Source organism: Marmota marmota, unplaced genomic scaffold, assembly GCF_001458135.2.
Source record: "Marmota marmota marmota unplaced genomic scaffold, marMar, whole genome shotgun sequence".
In the NCBI taxonomy this organism is placed as follows: Eukaryota; Metazoa; Chordata; class Mammalia; order Rodentia; family Sciuridae; genus Marmota; species Marmota marmota.
The window spans coordinates 411,541-432,744 of NW_026000226.1; the positions used below are offsets into that span (position 1 = coordinate 411,541).

The 21,204-nt window shown below is 33.9% G+C and overlaps 1 protein-coding gene across 2 annotated transcripts in view; it reads right to left on the reverse strand.

Moving 5' to 3' along the window:
- The window catches only part of Hook3 (hook microtubule tethering protein 3), a 102,924-nt gene that overhangs the window by 50,183 nt on the left and 31,537 nt on the right, over positions 1-21,204 (reverse strand). For both annotated transcript variants that reach the window (XM_048792881.1, XM_048792880.1), the window contains 4 exons: positions 16,394-16,461; positions 8,530-8,592; positions 7,377-7,460; positions 1,147-1,310 (listed from right to left, as the gene is read on the reverse strand). In XM_048792881.1, coding sequence (XP_048648838.1) covers positions 1,147-1,310; positions 7,377-7,460; positions 8,530-8,592; positions 16,394-16,461 — 379 coding nt within the window. The remainder of the gene's footprint in view (positions 1-1,146; positions 1,311-7,376; positions 7,461-8,529; positions 8,593-16,393; positions 16,462-21,204) is intronic.

The following is a 21,204-nucleotide window of genomic DNA, read 5'->3' on the forward strand; positions in this document are numbered from 1 at the left end:
AAAAAAAAAAAAAAAAAATATATATATATATATATATATATATATATAAAGGGCTGGGGATGTGGCTCAGTGGTTAAGTACCCTTGGGTTCAAACTCTGATACCAAAAAAAAAAAAAATAAAGTATAATTTTTCTGTTTTAGCAATGGAAATCTATAGCCAGTTAAGAAATAGGTCGTAATATATTTTTTAGTAAACCATGACAAAATATTTTCATAATGCTGCTAAGACCTTCAATTTTGTGCTTTTATTTCATCTTAAAGCATATCAAAATTTCCTGATTCTCTTTTCCCTTTCCCTTTTGGCCTTTTACTTCTCCAGAAGATGTGTTTGAAAGACGGTTCCTTTAAATTGTACCTATTGTTTTAAATCAGCTTGTCTTTTAAAATAAACTTATCTCTTAAATCATGCTCTAGGTCTTTGTATTATCTCTTTAAATTGTATGCCTGTGTATATTGTGTCTCTTTAAAGTTTCCTTCTGGATCCTTTTACCAAATCTGGCTCTTTACAAAAATGAATTTACTTTGAAATTCCTATCAGGTAATCTGTGGTTCACTCTGCCCAGTTATCTGTTGTTTTTTTTAAAAGGAATTTTAGTTTTGAATGAATTTAATCTTTCTGATGATTGCTCCAACTCACCTTGCCTATTTTTTTCTTCTCTTTTTTGAGAAGGGGGTCTCATTAGGTTGCCCATGCTGGTCTAATGACTGTCCTGCCTCAGTCTCTCTATTATCTAGGACTACAGGAGTATGCCAACTCACCTGGTTCCCAACTCATCTCATATCCCTTCACTAGCATTCTTCCTGTCTTCCTCTAATTTGTTCGTGGTCTGCCTTTGCTTACTACAACACTATAGTGGGGGTGGGACAGATGTGTGGAATGCAGGACTGGTGTTTGGTTTCTTTCTTTTTTTCACTGTTATTTTGCAGATGGAGCATTCTGTCATGAAGAAATATTAAATATTTGATACAATTCATCCTAGATGTGAAGTTATGTCACATAACTTGTATGGAAAGATCTGAGGAAGTTATTTATCACACCTTTGTCTCAGTCTGCAGTTAACCAGAAGTCCTAATACTATATTCCTAACCGTTAAGTGACAGTTACAAAATTTTTTAAAATTCAAGTTTAATGGGTGGTCTTTTACCTGAATGTTTCTTCTTGTAGCTGTTCTAATTGAGTTTGGAGTTGCAAATGCCTTCTTCCTGCTGGACTGTTGGGATCTTCTATGGAATCAGATTGATTGAGTCTTTCCATTAATATCTGATTCTCTGCCAATAAACTACTTTTCTCCTCTTGCAATGCTGCAACCTGTTGAAATACAGAAGACAGCAATTATTTCCTTCAATTACACTGCATCAGTTCAGTCTCCTGTGAATTACTATTATGAATCAAACCCTACTTTAAAGAATACAGTTAATTTCCATTTAAAACATTTGCATTATTTTGGAATATTTTTCACATAGAACAATATGTACAAGTAGATAAGAATTAATTTTTTATTTCTTATTTATTTATTATTTTGAGATATGGGTCTGACTACACTACCCAGGCACCTCAACTTTCTGGGCTCAAGCAATGCTCCTGCCTCAGCCTTCTAAGTAGCTTGGCTTACAGCTATGCACCACCACATCTGGCTTTATTTTGTATTTGAAAAGATATTCAACAAAGATAGAGGGCAAACACAGAAAGATAATCATCATGAGTCACCAAAGAAATGAAAATTCACACTAAAATGTTATTACTAAAGTGGCTAAAATTTAAAAGACTGTACCAAGTATTGGTGAAGGTAAGAATAAAAGGTATCACTGATGAGACTATAAAATATTTCAAACACTTTGGAAAACAGGTCAGCAGTCTCAAAAAAACTACACATGTAACTACCATGTAACTTATCTAGCCATTCCACTCCTAGGCATTTACTCAAAGAGAAGTAAAAGCATATGCCCACACAATAACTTAAAAAGTTTTTTTAAAATTTTTTTTTAGTTGTTGATAGACCTTTTTTTAAAAAAATTTATCTACATGTGGTGCTGAGAATCGAACTCAGTGCCTCACACAAGCAAGGCAAGTACTCTACTGCTGAGACACAGCCCCAGTCCTTAAAAAGATTTTGCCAGTTTCACTTGTAATAGAGAAACACTGGAAATAACCCGAACATTTATCAATAAGTAAATTGATAAATACATTAGAGTATATCCACTGTACAGGTAACTTTTGGGCAATAAAAGTTCCCATTGATAATGATAACATGAAATACTGAAAACAAACAAACAAACAACAACAACAACAAAAACCATACCAAAAGAGAACATAACATAGGAACATGTGTGATTCCTATTAATATAATTCTAGAAGATATTAGCTAATCTGTAGTTTCAGAATGCAGACCTGGGAACTGAAGGGGATTTATAGTCATAAAAAGCTGGGAATAGTGGTGCACATCTAAATCCCAGCAACCTGGAACCTGAAAGCAGGAGGATCTCAAATTTGAAGTCAGCCTCAGCAATTTAGGAAGGCCCTAAGCAAATTAGACCCTATCTCAAAAAATTTTTAAAAGGGCTAGGAATGTAGTTCAGTAGTAAAGTGTCAGTGGGTATAATCCCCAGTAATAAACATAAGTTTCCTGATGTTTTTACTTTTTTCTTTCTTCCACCTATTTTGTTCTGTTTTTTTAAAAAGTATACATGTGTGGTGCTGGAAATTGAACCCAGGGTCTTGCACACACAGGTACTCTACCACTGAGCTATATTCCAGTCCTACTACAATCCCCCATTTTCTTTTGTAAATTTTGACAGGTACATTTATTTATTTATCCATTTTCTCTTTAACTTGTTCCAGTTGGGCTATTGGCCCTATCACTCTACTGTTCATCAGGATCACTGACCCCCAAGTCACTAAGTCAACATTTGACACAATTGGTTATCCTTCTTGAAGCACTTATATCATTTGGCTTCATTCTATTCTTCTCAATTTCCCTAACAGTGCCTAGAGCTTATCTTTTCTAAATATAGTGATGGCTTCAGGTTTCATGGCTATAAGCCCCATCTATTTTCTGACAACTGACATATTTCTATTTCTAGTCTAGAACCCTGAACTGGAATCATTTCTATTCGTATGTCTACTAGCAATCTCCAATTAAAATTTTACAAATAGAACTTTTAAAAATCATTTTTTAATATTTATTTTTATAGTTGTAGTTGGACACAATAACATTATTTTATTTATTTATATGTGGTGCTGAGGATCGAACCCAGGGACTTGAACGTGTGAGGCAAGCACTCTACAGCTCAGCCATAACCCTAGCCCCTAAAAATCTTTTTTATATTAATACATAATAATTGTATATTTTCATGGACTACAGTGTGATGTTTTGATATATGAATGTATAATGAACAACTAGGATAATTACATGTACCATCTTAAACATTTATCATTGCTCTATATTGGAAATATTCAAAATTTTTTCTTCTAGCTGTTTTGAAATATACAACGAATTATTGTTGACCATAGTCAACCTATTATGCTACAGAACACTAGAACTTAAACCTCCTATATAACTGTATATTTTGTATCATTAAACAACTTTTCTCTATCCTCTCCTCCCTTCCGGGCCTCTGGGATTGATTATTTTAGCTTTCACATGCAATCATGTGGTACTTGTCTTTCTATACTTGGCTCATTTTGCTTAATATAATGATTTTCTGACAAAAAGGATTTTATCCTTTTTATGGCCGACTAGTATTCCATTGTGTATATGTACTACATTTTCATTATCTAGTCATCAGTTGATGGACACTTATAAGGTTTCTATTTCTTGGCTATTTGTAACTAGTGAAGCTCATTTCATTTCCTTTGAACATACACCCTGTACTGGGATTGCTGGATCATGTGGCAGTTCTACTTTTTATCTTTGGTCTTTTGTTTTGTGGATACCTAGGGATTGAACCCAAGTGTAGTTATCACTGAGCCACACCCATAGCCCTTTTTATTTTGAGACAGGGTCTCGCTAATTTGCTTAGGGGCTTGCTGATTTGCTAAGGTTGGCTTTGAACTCACATTCTGCTTAAGCCTTCTGAGTTGCTGAGATTCCAGGTGTGTGCCAGCCACCATACCTGGCTATCATTTGTCTTTTTGATAACAGTCTTTCTTACTGTGATCTTGATTAGCACTTATCTGATAATTAGTGATGTTGAGTATTTTTGTATAAATTGTGGATCATTTGTATTTTTTTTTTTTTAGAAATATCTATTAGGATCATTTGCCCATTTTGTAATCAGATTATTATTATTGTTGCTGTTGTTGGATTGAATTCCTTATTCCTTTTTTTTTAATATTTATTTTTTAGTTTTCGGTGGACACAAGATCTTTATTTTATGTGGTGCTGAGGATCGAACCCAGCGCCCCGCACATGCCAGGCGAGCGCGCTACCGCTTGAGCCACATCCCCAGCCCCTCCTTATTCCTCTTAATGCCTTATTGGATGAATAGTTTGTAAATATTTTCTCTCAATCCATAGGTTGATTTTTCACTCTGCTGATTGTTTTCTTTACTGTGCAGAAGCTTTTCAGTTCGATATAGTCCTGTTTGTCTAATTTTGCTTTTGTTGCTTGTGCTTTTGAGGTCTTATTCAAAATAATCTTTGCCCAAATGGAATGTGTGTGTGGGATATGGGGATTGAACCCAGCACCTCACTGCATGCTAGGCAAGTGTTCTATTACTGAGCTACATCCCTAGCTCTTTTTTAAAAAATTTATTTTGAGACATGGTGTAAGTTGCCCAGACTGTCCTCAAACTTAAATCCTCCTTCAGCCACCTGTGTAACTGGGATTACAGGTGTGACACCATGCCTGGCTCCTAAATGGAATTCTTGATTAATACCCACCATCACCTAGTTTGCCAGTAGTCTTTCTCGTTTTACTAAATGGTAACTCCCTCCTTCCAATTGCTCAGCTATCATCCTTAACATCTTTCTCACACTCAAATCCAATCTATCAGCAAATTTAACATTTGCTCTACCTCAAAAAATCTATTGTGGTCACCTCTCAGCATCTCTAACATACAGATCAAAGTTAATATAATTTTTTGCCTTATTGCAGTGGCCTCTTAGTTGGTCTCTGAGCCAACTAAGAGTAAAACACAACTCAATCCCATGACTATTTTGCTCAAAATCCTTCAATGGCTGGCTACCCATGTCACTTTTTATAAAGAAATATATTAAGGCCTCTCTGGACTAACTGACTTTTCCTATTTTCTCCCTTCTTCTGTTATCATTTTCATCTTACTATCTCCCTCTCTCTTTTTTTTTGGTGGTGCTGGGGATCGAACCCAGGGCCTTGTGCATGCAAGGCAAGCACTCTACCAACTGATCTATATCCCCAGCCCTTCCTATCTCTTTAATATACTACTTCACTCCTATCTCAGATCCTTTGCCTTTTCCATGGCCCTTACCTTGTATTCCCCCTGGAAATATGGTAGGCTTGCTCCCCTAATCTCTTTGGGATTTTACTAACTCATCACTCTCTTAAGGTGGGCCTGGGTTGACCCAATTAAAAATTAAATTTTCTGGACTCTGTATTCCTTATTTTACATTCCCTGCTTTATTCTACTCTAGAATGCTTATCACCACATAATTTACTGTATTTGGGGTGGGGGGGATTACTGGAGATTGAACTCAGGGGCACTCAACCACTGAGCCACATCCCCAACCCTATTTTGTACTTTATTTAGAGGCAGTGTCTTACTGAGTTGCTTAGCACCTCACCCTTGCTGAGGCTAGCGTTCAACTCACAATTCTCCTGTTTCAGCCTCCAGAGCTGCTGGGATTATGGGCACACGCCACCATGCCCAGATAACTTAGTGTATTTTTATCTTGTTTATCAGCTATCTTAGAATAGAAGCACCTTGAGGAGGGATGTTTCATCTGTTTCTATTCTCCCATCTTTATTTTATCTAAAGCAACTAGAACAGTACAAGAAATGTAGCGGGTGCTTGGCAAATGTTGTTGGTTAAATGAAAGAATATGAAATGTCAGTTCTATAATTTGTCTAATTTCTAAAACCACATTAGTCTTTCTAGGATCTACTCTATATTCCTGATCTATTTCATTCATTTCTACTATTTCTATTTTCATAGTTAAAATAAATATTGAAGGCTGTATGTTTTTTAAACATATTTTTTGCTATTGCATTCCAACTTTAACTGCATGGTGATCAGAGACCATAATACATATCACAGATTCTTTCAATTTTTCTGAGAATTGACATACCATCTGGGATGTGGTAAATTTATGTGAAGGCTGAGTGTTGAACAAAAAAACCTTAATATTAGAATTATCAGACCAACTATGGGGCTGGGAATATAGGTCAGCGATAGAGTGTTACCAAACATGTGTGAGGCCCTCAGTTTGATCCAATACTGCAAAAGTAAACAAATAAATAAACTACAACAAGCTAATGCTGCTAAAACATTTTAATTTAGTATCTATGGCAGAAATCCTTATATATGTACAGAAAAAAAAGTGACTAATTTAAAAAAACGTAAACATGATTTATTTAAGAAAAAACATGACAAAGGAGCTTATAATGAAACTCACAGTTTCCTGCTAAATTTTCTCATTCCCCAGAGACTAATTTTCACTATTCCCAAGTTTCTGCTTTGGATTTTGCTTATCTCTCTAAATATATGAATGTATCAGTATTTCTTGATCTATCAATTTTAGATACCATTTATGCTAGATTATATCAATTTGTGGAGTGGGTAACATGATGCAAGAAGTTCAACCCTTTTACATTTCTAGTTAGAGCCTCACATCAGTCTTCTGCCACATCTGGTCTATTTGGTGTTCTGTTGTTATAGAAGCTCCTCACAAATATTTTTGACCACTTCATTTTTTGCTCTTTTTATCCATTTAGCACTTTTCAACTGTCTTTTGACTTTCAGATGTTGATGAAGAATGTGTTTCAGAGCTGGCTACACTCAAGGTGACTATTAAATATCTAAGATCTTGCAAACTAGCTGTTAAACCATCAGAAACTTGAATTCAGAAATTGGCAAACACTATAAATCCAGGCTTTAAAAATCTCCCCAACCCTCCTGAAAGCCAATTTACTAGCACACCATGAAGACTCATGGATGCTGATATCACTACTCTTTCTTCCTCAGGGGTTCGTATCATTTTAATTCACTTGTAAATATTATAAATTTAATGGGGTTGCAAAAAAGAAAGAAAATGAACATGTTTGTTGAGTCTATTATCCTTAACCAGAAACATGTTTATTTTTTTCCCTTTTGCATTTAATTACAGTTGTATTATATTCAAACTGTACTACACAGCAGTACACAAAACATTTGGTGGTACACAGAACAGACCACCTACCTGCATATCTAATTCATGGCATCTTTGAGCAATTTCTTCCTTTGCTGACAAAGCTTCATTTAATTCTTCTGTAGTTTTCTTCAACTGGTTAGAAACAAAGATATGATAACTATTTCAATATAAGATGGAAACAATAATTATTTTATGCAACACAGAATTAAAACGTTCTTCTCTTTTATTTCTTGGGGAAAAGTACAAGGGGAAATCAAAAACCATCTTTTAAGACTCAAAAGAAGGTACTTCTAGCTTTGAATTTCTTTTAGTCCTAAGTCTTATCTTTTCTATTCTCTGAACTTGGCTCTTTCTCCATGTCAAGTTTTCTTTCACATTTTCTCCTGTCTGGACTATTTGGTTCTTGGTAATGTTGGTTCTTTCAAGAGCTGAGAAGTTTTACCTTGATAAAACATCTCATAGAGGAATGGAAGTTTCAACTGTTAAAATAAATAGTTTTAACGCAAGCTTTTCCATCATATTAAACTTTTATGCTAATTTGTACTGCACCCTTTTTTTAACAAAGGATTTTTATTATTCTAATTCTCAAACATTTCCAAGTTGTATCCCATTATTATTACAAATTATAAATTAGCAAAGTATTGAAAATTTTCCTTAAGGTAAGATTTTCTCTCTATTTCATGTGACCAAACTAAGGGGAAAAGAAAAAAATCATGACTAGAAAACAGGAATTACAATAAGTTAAAGAAAATAGTTTTCAGTGGGTTATGCAATAATACTTTAATTAAAATTACAAACAGGACAGTAGAATGAGAAAAACATTATAATACTGTACATATATGTATGATTACACTACTGGTGTGACTTTGTACAGCCAGAGGAATGAGAAGTTGTGCTCTATTCGTGTACAATGTGTCAAAATGCATTGTACTGTTATGTATAACTAATTAGAACAAATTTAAAAAAGGAAGGGGGAGATAAGGACAACAGAGGGGACAGAAAGGTGAGGTACTGGGGAATGAAAAAAATTTACAAATGGTGTCAATTCACAAAACATTTTAAGTTCTTAAATTTTAGGTAAAATATAAAAAATTATACAAATATATTCCATAAGCAATTTCAACTAAAAGAGCTTCTCATTAATATCTAAACTTTACCCTTTTTAATTTTGCATGAATACAAATAAGGCCAAATTATATACCTGGCGATCAAGGTCAACATAGGCATCATTCCCAGAAGAGACAGGAGACTCTTTACTCATTAGCTGAAATTAAGATTTAAATTATTATAAAAGTGAGGCAAAAAAAAGACAGTCTACATAATATACTTACACAACAAATAAATAAATACCTAGCCACTATTGAAATATAAAAATTAAAATGAAAACACAAAAGTTAATGAAATAATTTCCTGTAAATAATACTTCAGAGTTTGAAATTTTTCTTTACTCCAGAATAATGCCTTCATTTAATATAAGAGGTCTAAATTCAGGTGCTCATTTTCACTATAAGCCTCAGCCAAGAATCAAGTATAACATTTTTTATCACTGAAAAGACAAATAGTAAAGTTTAAAATGTGGCTAGAAATTTAAAAACAGTGACTTTCAGTAAAAATAGTGGTATTAAACATCAACTTAATTCTAAAAAATAAATGTGGACAATGTCAATATAGCACTTACATTCACACAAAGGTATTCCCCTAAATCTTTGCTTCTCTCAGCCTTGCATTGCAAAGAGAAGATTCAAAGCATGTCTGAAAGGTTGGGATAAAGGGATAAAATTCTGACCATGACAAATAAAAGGGGCAGACTCAAACGGCCCCAGTCTTCTATGATTTCTCATGTTTCGTCTGAGGGACAAAAGGGGGAGGGACAATTAGAAATGTGGGGATTTCATATCAAGAGATCTTGTGATTTCATCCTTCACTCTGCTCTCTAGAGAACTGAAATGTTATGTTCAGTAACATCAGCACTTCTCAACATGAGATCCCCAGACCAACAGTATTAGCACTGCTTGGTCTCGTGTCAGAAATATGAATTCTTGGGCCCCATCCAGGTTTACTGAGTCAGAACATCTAGGGTTAGCCTGAGGACAGTTCAATAAGTACTCCAGGTGATCTGAAGCACATTGGAGCTTGAGAATCACTGCTCCAACTCACTAATGAGAATGAAAGTCCTTTAACACAATAGGGGGGAAAATCTCAAGAAAGTGAAAAATACCAGCTTCAATTTTTATGCTTTAGTTGAATATATTAATAGTAAGATTTTTAAAAAGACTTTTCTTCAAATTGAAAAAAATGGTACTCATTGTAGAGAAGAAAAAATATAATGAAAAAGATCTCTACCATCTGGAAAAAAAAGTAACTTTTATAATTTTGACATACTTAAAAATTAGCTGTGTTTGACAACCATGGGTCTAGCAGAATTCAAGAAAGAAACATAAATCAGTAAATACAGTATAGTATGATAAAGGCAGTGGCAAGATATTCAGAGAATTCTGTAATTCAGAGGTGGGTAGGAGCAGGGAGCAGGAAATATTTTTTTTCAGTCTTTTCTCCTTTTTGCCCCTTGTTGTATTTTGGTCCTTATTATAACACCTCTCAATAAAAAGTTAAAAAGTTAAATATCCCACTCTGAACACTGTCAATCTTTCATTCAGTTGTTCCTCAGCTTCACTGAGCTCCTAGGTCCTATCCCTCTTCTCACCTTCTCCGTGTTTCCAGTCTTAGCCCATCATTCTTGTATTCACTTTCTTCCTTACTTTGCTTAGAAACTGCAGTGAACACTATTGGTTTTGCCTGGCTAAAGTTTACTTCTCTTTCTTCTACTAACATTGTCATCTTATTTTGGGGATTTTCCTTTTCCACTTTAGAATCCATGTTTGTCATTTGTTTTATCAATTATCTTCTCTAGTTTACCTTTCAGCTAAGAAGCTGGAAGGAATGGAATTGAGAGCACAAGTGACAGGATAAGCCTCTAAGAACAGGTCTTCTTAGAGACCCTATTCCATTTATCAGTCCTCTTTCTTATATCTCAACATCTGTCTTTCTCTTTCTTGGGGCTTATTAGCATTTAAGTAGCTAAAAGATGATCATTTACTTGAACAGATATTTCTTCCAAAAGATACTACAACAAACACATGAAAAACGCTCAATATAATGTCATTATGGAAATCAAAAGCAAAGCAATAAGATACTATTCATGTATGTTTTGAGGCCATTATTACAAAGATGGATGATAACAAAGGTTGACCAAGCTGTAAAGAAATCAGAAGCCTCCTGCATTACTGGTGGAAATGCAAAATGATATAGCTGTAGAAGAAAACACTTTTGAAGTTCCTCATGTAATTAAACATAGAATTACCACATGATCCAGCAATTCCATTTCAGGATACAGATACTCCTCAGTTTACACTACAGTTATGTCCTAATAAGCCACATTTTGTTACATCAAAAATTCATTTAATATTCTTAGCTTACTGAACATCCTAACTTAGCAACAGAGTACTCTACAGAATATCCACGGTTTGTTTGCCCTTGTGATCTTGTGGCTGACTGGGAATAGATGACTACTGCTGTCCAGCATCACAAAAGAGGATAATATCGTATCTCTACCCAGGAAAAGATGAAAATTTTCATGAAAAAGATGAAGTACAGTCTCTCTGTGCCATCTTAAAATCAACAAACCCTGATGAACATTTTAAGTCAGGGACCATTATCTGGAAACATCCAAAAGATTTTAAAATGTATTCAAGATAAACTTTTACAATCATGTCCACAGCAGCATTATTCACAACAGCCATTAGAGGGAAATAACTCAAATGTCCATCAACCAATGAACAGATAAACAAAATGTGGTATATCCAAACAGCAGAACAATATTTAGTCATAAAAAGGAAAAGTAAGGATATATACTAGAACAAACCTTGAAAACACATTAAATAAAAGAAACCAAACACAAATGGCCATAAGTGATATGATTCAATTTATAGAAAATATCCAGAATAGGCATGTTTATAGAGACAAGACAGCAGATAACTGGTTGCCAAGGGCTGGAGGAAGTTTGTGCTTAATGAAGAGACTGCTTCATGGGTACTAGGTTTCCTTTTGAGATGATGAAAAAGTTCTGAACTAAATAATGGTGATATCTGTACAACACTGTTTATATGTTAAATGTTACTAATGGGAAATTATATGTCCTGTGTACTTTACTACAGTTTAAAAAAAAAAAAATCAAAGTAGCACCTGATCAGAAACCATAAAAATAGCATGTGCCCAAAGGGAAAAGCCTTCTTCTTAAGTTCCATTGATCAACATGTCTACCAATTTTCAAATCTGTTTATTTCCAACACTGACTGCCATAATTTAGTATAGGCTTTCATCTGTTTTCACTGAGTAAGTATTAAGGTCTTTTAATTGGTCTCCCTTTCTCCACTTTTGTTTTCCCCCAATCCATCCTTATTGCACAGATTTTTTTCAATTACTGGTCTCAATGTATTTTTTCCTTAGAATCTATTCATTCATTTCCAAAATTATAGCTCTTAACAAAACTGCATGGTGTCCTAATAATCTTGTATGTCTTATTTCATTTCTGAGCATTTTCTCTCTCACAATGTTTGCTACAGGCATTGTACTTTCAATGGCTCCAACCCATGTCATTTGGTCTTGGTTTTTCTTGACTTTTGGACTTTAGAAAAAAATTTTGTACCTCCTTATCTCATTCTCATCCTTCAGTGTTCAACCTCACTTCCTCTCAGAGGCAGCCTTACCTAATGTCCTCAAACTGAGTTAGATACTCTCAACAAGGACTCCTATATTTTTCCCCCATCATGGCACTTTTCTTACTGTATTTGAATTTTTATTTAATTCTTTTCCTTTGACAGGCAAGGGACATCTTCATCTCTTTCAGTTATATTTATAATATCTACTAGAGTGCCTAGTGCATACTGTGTACTCAATAAGTAGTATTTGCTAAATGAATACACATACAATAAATATATAACTTATTTTGAAAATTTAATCATAATCCCATTGTATGTTAATTTTATATGTTCATTCATACTATGTTTTAAATTTTTTCCAGTCATAAGATATCCTTTTAAACACACTTTTATTAATTATATAATTTTCCATTGGATGAAGGTAACACAATTTAAATACAAGTGTACCAATGAATATATACTGCTCTCACATTTCTATTAATTTAAAGTAGTTTGAAAAACACTGTATTCAATCTTTGAATTTTAAAATAATTTCTTGGGACAGATTCATAGAATGAAAATCACATGATCACAGATTTTAATTTAGAAAGTATTTCTTGTTATAATATCTGTTATTACAGTAAAATCAGACAAAGAGTAAAGAATATTCAACCTTTAAGAGAGAAGTTAAAATTGAGTAAGTTTGTTTTCTCTCATCCTATTTTTTTAATAAATGGAATCACACATTCTTCGTGTGCTTTATATTCTACCTTTTTTTTTTTTTAATGGTCCTAGAGACTGCACCTAGGGACACTTTACCACTGAGCTACATCCTCAGCACTTTTAATTTTTTAAACAGGATTTGATTAATTTGCTCAGGCTGGCCTCAAACTTGCAATCCTCCTGCCTCAGGTTCCCAAGTTGCTGGGATTATTGGTGCATCACCACACCTGGCTTATAATCTAACTTTTTTAACCTGAACTATGATAACATTATTCATCTATGTCATTATTTTTTAAAAAACATGCCATAATGCCTACATAATGTGCCAATATACCATAATTTATCAATTACCCTTTTGTTGAGTAGTTAGGTTATTTCTAATGTTTTAGTACTAGGAAATAATACTGAAATAACTATTTTAGGCGATACAGCACAACTGTTATAAGCATGAGCCTTAGATTCAGACTGTTTAGATCTGAGTTCTAACTCTGTCACTATTTCCTGTGTGAACCTGAGCTAGTTACTCAAACTCTCTATACTTTAGTTTTCTTTTATAAAATGGGGACAAATGACAACATCTCACAAGATTGTAGTAGATTATTTGTCCAATTTTTGTGATAAAATATATGTAACACAAAACTTGCCATCCTACCCACTTTTAAATATAAATTCAATTATAATAAATTTTATTTTCTTATACTTTTTTGTGGGGACAGTACTGGGTGGGGATTGAACCCAAGGCCTCATGCATTCTAGGTAAGTGTTCTACCACTGAGTTACACACAAGCCCAATTGTAGTGAATTTTAAGTGCATTAACAGATGCAAATTTATATAGTAAATACAACACTATCACATAATAGGTGCTGGAAAATGCTTATTATTACAATTATTTTTACATGTCTTTACATGTCATATTTTTTGATGAATTCCTAAATATGGAATTACAAGGACAGATTACAGTAATTGTTTGTGGCCCCTGTTATTTTCCCTACTCTTTCTTAGCAACAGAATTCGCACATGTTGACTTGGGTCTATTAGCACCCAGAGTAAGAGCCAGATCCCCCAGTCTCCCTGCTGTGGCTATGTGAGTGATATCTGGTTACTAAGGGGGGAAATTCCTGCAGGTTTATGTCAAGGAAATACAAAACCCTTCCTTTAATCCTTCATGCTGGCTGGAAATGTGAAAGCTGAAGCTTGAAAAGCCACAGTTGAACCACTAGGTGGGTATCATGTATTATGGATGGCAAAGACCTTATTAAGTCTAATGTACTGGAAGAATGCTGGGTCCCTGATGACTATAGAGTCTTTATAACAATCCAGGACCATCATCGTTTTGGTGTTTTAACATTTATAATCAAACCTAATCTTACATGACATAAAAGGGTATATAACAGCATTTTCTTTAAAGATTTGCCAGTTTATACTCCTAACATCAGTTCTAAATGCCATACTAATCAACTTTTTATTATTTATCTTTTGAGATGGGGTCTTGTTATGATGCCCAGGCTGGTCTCCAACTCCTGGGCTCAAGTCATCATCCTGCCCCAGATTCCCAAGGAGCTGGAGCTACACCAGCTGCTCACAACATTGCAGCTGGGTTGATCTACTTCTTTGCCATTTTTTTTTTTTTTTAATATTAGTTGTTGATGGACCTTATTTATTTACATGTGGTTCTGAGAATCAAATACAGTTTTGATAGTGTTGTATTTACTATATAAATTTGCATCTGTTAATGCACTTAAAATTCACTACAATTGGGCTTGTGTGTAACTCAGTGGTAGAACACTTACCTAGAATGCATGAGGCCTTGGGTTCAATCCCCACCCAGTACTGTTCCCCCCAAAAAGTATGAGAGAATAAAATTTATTATAATTGAATTTATATTTAAAAGTGGGTAGGATGGCAAGTTTTGTGTTACATATATTTTATCACAAAAATTGGACAAATAATCTAGTATAATGCTACTACTTCACACATGCTAGGCAAGTGCTCAACCAATGAGCCACAACCCCAGCCCAAGGTTTTGGTTTTTTAAAAGGTCCTAGGTAATAAAGAATTTGGCTAGTCTTTGCTCCTATCCAGGGAGGTGGTATCTAAACTGCTGGGATTTCTTACTGAAAGGAGTCTTTATATTCATGTGATCTAAGAGGATGATTACAGATGGGGGCTGGACATCCAGGAAGATCCACCATGTGATTAGAAGATTGGGATTTTAAGCCACTTGTTATCAGTTTAACCTCTGGAGAGGTAGGGACTGAAAATGGATTTCAGACCTATGGTAAGTTATTCAATCAATAATATTATGTAATGAGATTCCAATGAAGACTGGACACAAAAGCTCAGATAAGCTTCCCTGGGTGACAATAATCTATGTATTGTCACACAGTGATGTGCCATAAGGGTGACATCCTGAATCTTTGGAGAAGGGACAATAGAAACTTTGCATTTTGGACTCTCCCAGACCTTATCCTATATACTTTTTGGCTTAACAGAAACTTAAAAATTCAGAAATTAATTTGGTTTTATTTGTATCCATTTGTCACATATTAACATTTCTGAGTTCTGAGTTATTCCAGTGAATTACAAAATTTAAGGATAGTGGTAACTCCTAAATTTGAACCCAGATGGTCAGATAGGAGAGTAGCCTGGGGATCCCTGAATGTGGGGCTGTTCTCTGAAGTAAGGGCAGTCTTGTGGACAGCTATGTCCTTCCTCTTTGAAGTGGGGCCCAATTCTTAGTTGTTGGTATCAGAAGTTATTGCAAAAAAACACTATCTAAATTTGCATTTGGCATTTTTCATGTTTGCATTTTGTATTTTTTCTGTTACTTGCATATTCATGTCCTGTATACAGTTTTCTATCTTCTTTCAGGGCTTATTCCATTGCTTCTATGGCTGAAAACATTCTCACATCCTGAGATTAACCAGGTGTTAGTCTGATCAATTTATTTGTACTTTTATGTCTTCCAGTTAAAATAAATATTCAAATAGTAATTGCTTTGAGTATACCTTGAGTTGAGGACCCATTTTTTGCCAAACAGAAAAACCAATAGTTAAGTATGAGGTAGACTGCTGGTTTAACATAGATATGATTTTTTATTACCTTTAGGAATTAGTCTACTATTCCTAGTTCATTAAGGACACTTTTAAAAATTAGGATTAGCTGCAACTATATTTACAAAATAAATGTTTAAAATCTAAATAGATGTGAGTTTTAAATACATATGATTTTTAAAATAAAAAATGAAACAGGCTTGGCCAGGCATGGTGGTGCACACCTGTAATCCCAGCAGCACAGGAGGCTGAGGCAGGAGGATCACAAGTTCAAAGCAACTTAGGGAGACATTAAGCAACTCAGCAAAAGCCTGTTTCTAAATAAAATATTTTAAAAGGGTTGGGGAGGTAATTCAGTGGTTGTTCAATCCCTGGTACCCCCACCCCCCAAAAAGAAAGAAACAGCCTCTATCATAAATGTAAAGAAGAAAGGTCTTGGCTGGGGGTAAAGCTCTGTGGCAGAATGATGCTCAAGATGTGTAAGATTCTTGAATTCAATCCCCAGCACTGCCAAAAAAAGTGCTCTAAAAATGAGTAGGAGAAATTACTTTGTAAAATCTCTACTTCTTTAACCACAAAGCTCCAACATACCTCTTGAATGGCTGTCATGACAACATGTTGAACAGATTCCTCCATCATCATAATGGCTTGGATGTACTCTGCAAACAAGAACAATCTAGAATGTCACTGTTCAAGGTAAATACAGCCAAGGGGATGAAGGCTAATACTTCATAAATTCTTAGTTTCTTGTTTTGATTCTTCCTATGAGTCCCTCATACATGCTTAATGTATTCACATATGTGCCATAGGTAAAGCAAAGGCTGAAATCGCAGTATTTATCTTTCCTGAAGACATTTTCTCCCCTTACATCATTTCTTATAAAGCTGATTCTACAGCTATAGGTCAGGGGAATGCAGCATCAGCATTACATGTTGTCAATGTAAATAAATGAAATCACATAGTTTAAGGCATTTACTTATTTATTTACTTACTTTTACTAAAATCTAAAAGTTATCTTTCACATTATTCTTTGCTAAATGGTTAAAAAAAACTCTGAAGTCTTTTATTCTCATGTAACATTAAAGCACTGAATTATTTTTAATTTCTACACTAGTATTTTCTACTACACAAAAGAAAATACTTAATAAACCCAAGACATGCTTAGCAAAGAATTAAGATGAATTTAAGATAGAATCTAATAGTATAAACAAATATTGTATATAGGGAAGATTAGTGGAGTAGAAGAAGAAGAGCAAAAGAAAGGGAAGAGAGACAGGAAAGCGGAGGAAATGCAGAATTAAATTAACAAAAGCATGTTATGTGCATATATAAATATACCACAGTAAATTCCATCATATATATATATATATATATGTATATAAAACATCAATGAAAACAAAATAAATAAATGAGTGAAAGGGGAAAAAAAGAGAAACATATACTGTATAATCCCAGGTTTTAAAATAATGTCTAATATTTCTAATATGCTAAAACAGCAACCTCATCAATCTTATCCTCACCACTGCAGAAAAAGAAAGGTCTCTTTAGCTCTTAGTACAACAATATTGAAACAATAATTTCTTTCCTTCTTAAAAGCCCTGAAAGTGAGCAGGGCTATGGCTCAGTGGTAGAGCACTTGCCTCATAGATGTGTGAGGCACTGGGTTCAATCCTCAACACCACATAAAAATAAATAAATAAATATATTTAAAAATATATATATTATTTAAAAAGAAACAGTCCGGGAAGTGATTTTTCATTATTTCCAAATATAATAATGGATAAGTGGCATTAAGCATTAAAAAAATAGGTGGATTCCAACAAACATGGTAAATATGTTTTCAAAAAAAATATTTTAAAAGGTAAACTAATAAGGAAATTTTAGCCTTCACTTTTCACTCTAATCCCATATATACAAAAAAAGCAAATATAAAAGAAATCTTCTCACCCCTAGAAGTAGAATATGAAGGAATCTTGTCAAATTGTCAAGGTAATTTTTGGATGAGATTCATTAGTAAGGACTTATGTGTAGTTTATCTCTAATACTTCTCAACAACTCTGCAAAGTATGTTAATACTTTCCTGTTGCAGATGAAAAATTGAAAACTAATAGAAATTATTCAAGGATAAATAAACTTTACCCAAGGTTTAAAAAATGCAGAGGCAGGAAATTTATTTCAGTGGTAGAGTGAGTGCTTAGAATGCATGAGTTCTGGAGCACCCACCTCGAAAAGTGTAGAACCAAGACTTAAATATGAACTTAACTCCTAACCCTGTGAACTTTGCACCACTGTGCTTTCTCAATACTATAAACATTAGGTAGCTATCAACTGGAAATTCGAAGATCCTAGGTTTCATAAATAAAATCCAAAAATCCATTTATAAAAACCCTCATATTTGGAATGCTAAACTGTAATCCTCTTCCTGATAGGCAACTTGTTTTTAAAAAAGTATTTTTAAAACACTATTAAACCATGACATTATGACATTCTGGTGTCAATGCCAAAGCTTTTACTTTATCAAAAATGTGTTTTAGGGGCTGGGGTTGTGGCTCAGAGGTAGAGCGCTCACCTAGCATGCGTGAGGCACCTGGGTTCGATCCTCAGCAGCACATAAAAAAAAAAAAAAAAAAAGATATTGTGTCAACCTATAACTAAAAATTTTTTTTAAAAAAGTGTTTTAATGGAAGTATTCTCATAAGGATACTTGAACCCAATCAAATGTTTCATTATACAAACATACACAATCCAAGAGGAGGAATACATCATAATTACTATTTGGCCAGTAAGGAATTCCTTTAGTCTGAGATCAATGTTTTCTTCTGTTTTTCTCAATGACAATCATCCTATGAGTCCTATTAGAGATATAGCAAGGGAGTGCTTTAGATATTCTGTTTGAAGGCATCAAACTACAAAAACTAATGAAACTCAAATGACTGACCCGATCTCAAAATGAAGACTGTGAACATGAAAGAGAAGAAGCCATGGCACTGATAATGGCAAAGGGAAATTCAATGGCAGCCTACTGGAAGTAAAGAAAGTGGGATGGGGGTTAGGAAGTTAGTAGGTGTGAGAGGGGAAGCGTTAGTTAAGAAGCGGTGTTGCCACGTCAAGGCCCTTCCCCGCGAACACCGTAAAATGCTAAATGTTAAAATGATGATGAAAACTACATTAATGTACAATTTTAACCATTTACAAATCTTTAAAGGTCAAAATACAATTACATACAGTTATTAGGTACATATCTATGAGGTAATGCTGGAGAATGAGGTGCAGTATGTAAAGGAATTTACACTAAAATCTAAGCTGTCCAAAATTTACAGCATGATATAGTACAAAGAGTACTAAACTAAGTTTAAATGTGGAAGAAACATGAGTGTTTGTTCTTGACTAGCCCCTCACAAGTAAGAAATCTTGGACAAGTCACTTAATATTTAGGAATCCCAGTTTCCTAATCTATAAAAAGCATATTTTTGTTCTGTTAATGAATAGTAGAATACCAGAGAGAAAGGAGATACTAAGTAAATATTATCAGTGTTTCTACTAATCTTTACTTTTACAAATTCAATTTTATTTGCCCTAATTAAAGAAGTTAGTCAAGATAGCACAAATATTCAAAGTTCTTAGCAGCTGCTTTTCACTTCTTAACTGCAAACTGTGTCTAAGCACAAAGCCCTTATATTTATATGACTAGGAGATTTTGTATACTCATTTTGCAGACATGGAAGTAGGCTGAGATCTTGTCCAAAGTGAGTCAGGTAGTAAATGATAGAGCCATTTCAATAAACCCTGTGTTGTATATCATACATACAGAGACAGCTAATGCTTAGTAATTCTGAAACTCATTTATTTGATTTCTAGTTTTCTACTATGTTCCTGAGAGCAAGGAATACCCTAAATCTGAATCAGTGAGATGTTAAAATCCTGCTCAAAAAAAAATTTTTTTTATTATTTATACAATTTCAGAGGAAAAAATGATTGTAGATTACTCTACAGAATATTTCAGCTAAACTGAATAAGCAACTGAAATTTACTATGAGTATGTCATGATAAAATCTAAAAGGAATGAAGCTAGAGAGAAAGAAATTCATTGTTAAAAAAACAAAAGTAAATCAGATCAGTAAAAGTAGTCACTGTTTTAAGAAAACAACGTTGACTATTATCAAACTTACTATTAGAACACCCTCCCCCGCAAAAAAACAAAGAACAAGTTAATAAAGATCTTTTTGGCATTACCAAAGGTGAGGGAAGGGGCAAGAAAAATATTGTGATTGTCATCGTTTAGAATAACCCTCATCTACCTATTCCCCTGCTTTGTTTCTCTTTATCTGTTCCTCACTATACTTCATCGTAGTTTTGTGGAGCTTTTAAATCCTTCAAAGGTAACTTTCTTACATTCAGTTTCTACTACTTAGATTATACTTAACCCATTATCCTCCACAGCTTTACTTAAATAGCTTCCTCACCCCATATCCAGGTTGTTCTTGGTCTTCAGAGGAACTCACCAGCATTCTGATGTTATTATTTAATGCCTTTTCCCTCTACTCTCATTCCAATAGGGCAGGTACTGTCTCTGTTTTATCTACCACTGTGTTCCTATTCCCTAATGTATCAGTTCAATAAACATTTGTGACATAAAAATAAACATTTGTGACATAAATCAATTAGAAGAGGGTATTATTTATTCACTTTATTTATGATAAATCTGACAGTATTTCTTAGAAAATAAGTGATCTCCATGCAGATAAGTAGCTCTCAATAGAGGGGACAGAAAAGCTATTTAAGATTAGAAAAGCTATTTAAAAGCTACTTGGAAATTTTTTTTAAAGATATTTATTACATTGTTATCTACATATCAAAGTTGGTCTTCAAGTATCTTCAGCAAAGAACAAATCTGTCATCTTAGATTTGCTATACATATACAGTACTATATTTTCTAACAAAATTTGTGAACTAAATTTAACTAAAAGTAGTCTTTAAGTAAGTGGATTTACTAATTTATGTTCCATTATTCAGAAAATGAATATAAATCTCTAAACACCACCTTATGATAACTATCATTGAAAAAATTGTAGTAACCTAAAACTCCACAAAACACACAATGAAAATAGAACCAAAAGTAATGTTTTAAAATACTTTACAAAATATTATGTTTCATTGGGCATAGTGGTTGTATGCCTGTAATCTCAGCTACTTGAAATACTAAGGCAGGAGAATACCAAGTTCAAGGACAGCCTGGGCAACTCAGTGATATATTGTCTCAAAAGATAAAATAAAAGAAACAAAAAAGGATGGGGATATAGCTCAATAGCACTTGCCTAGCATGACAAGGTCCTGGCTTCACTCCCTAGTATTGCAAAAGAGAAAAAAGAGTTTCCACATAACTAAGATCATTTGAACCATTT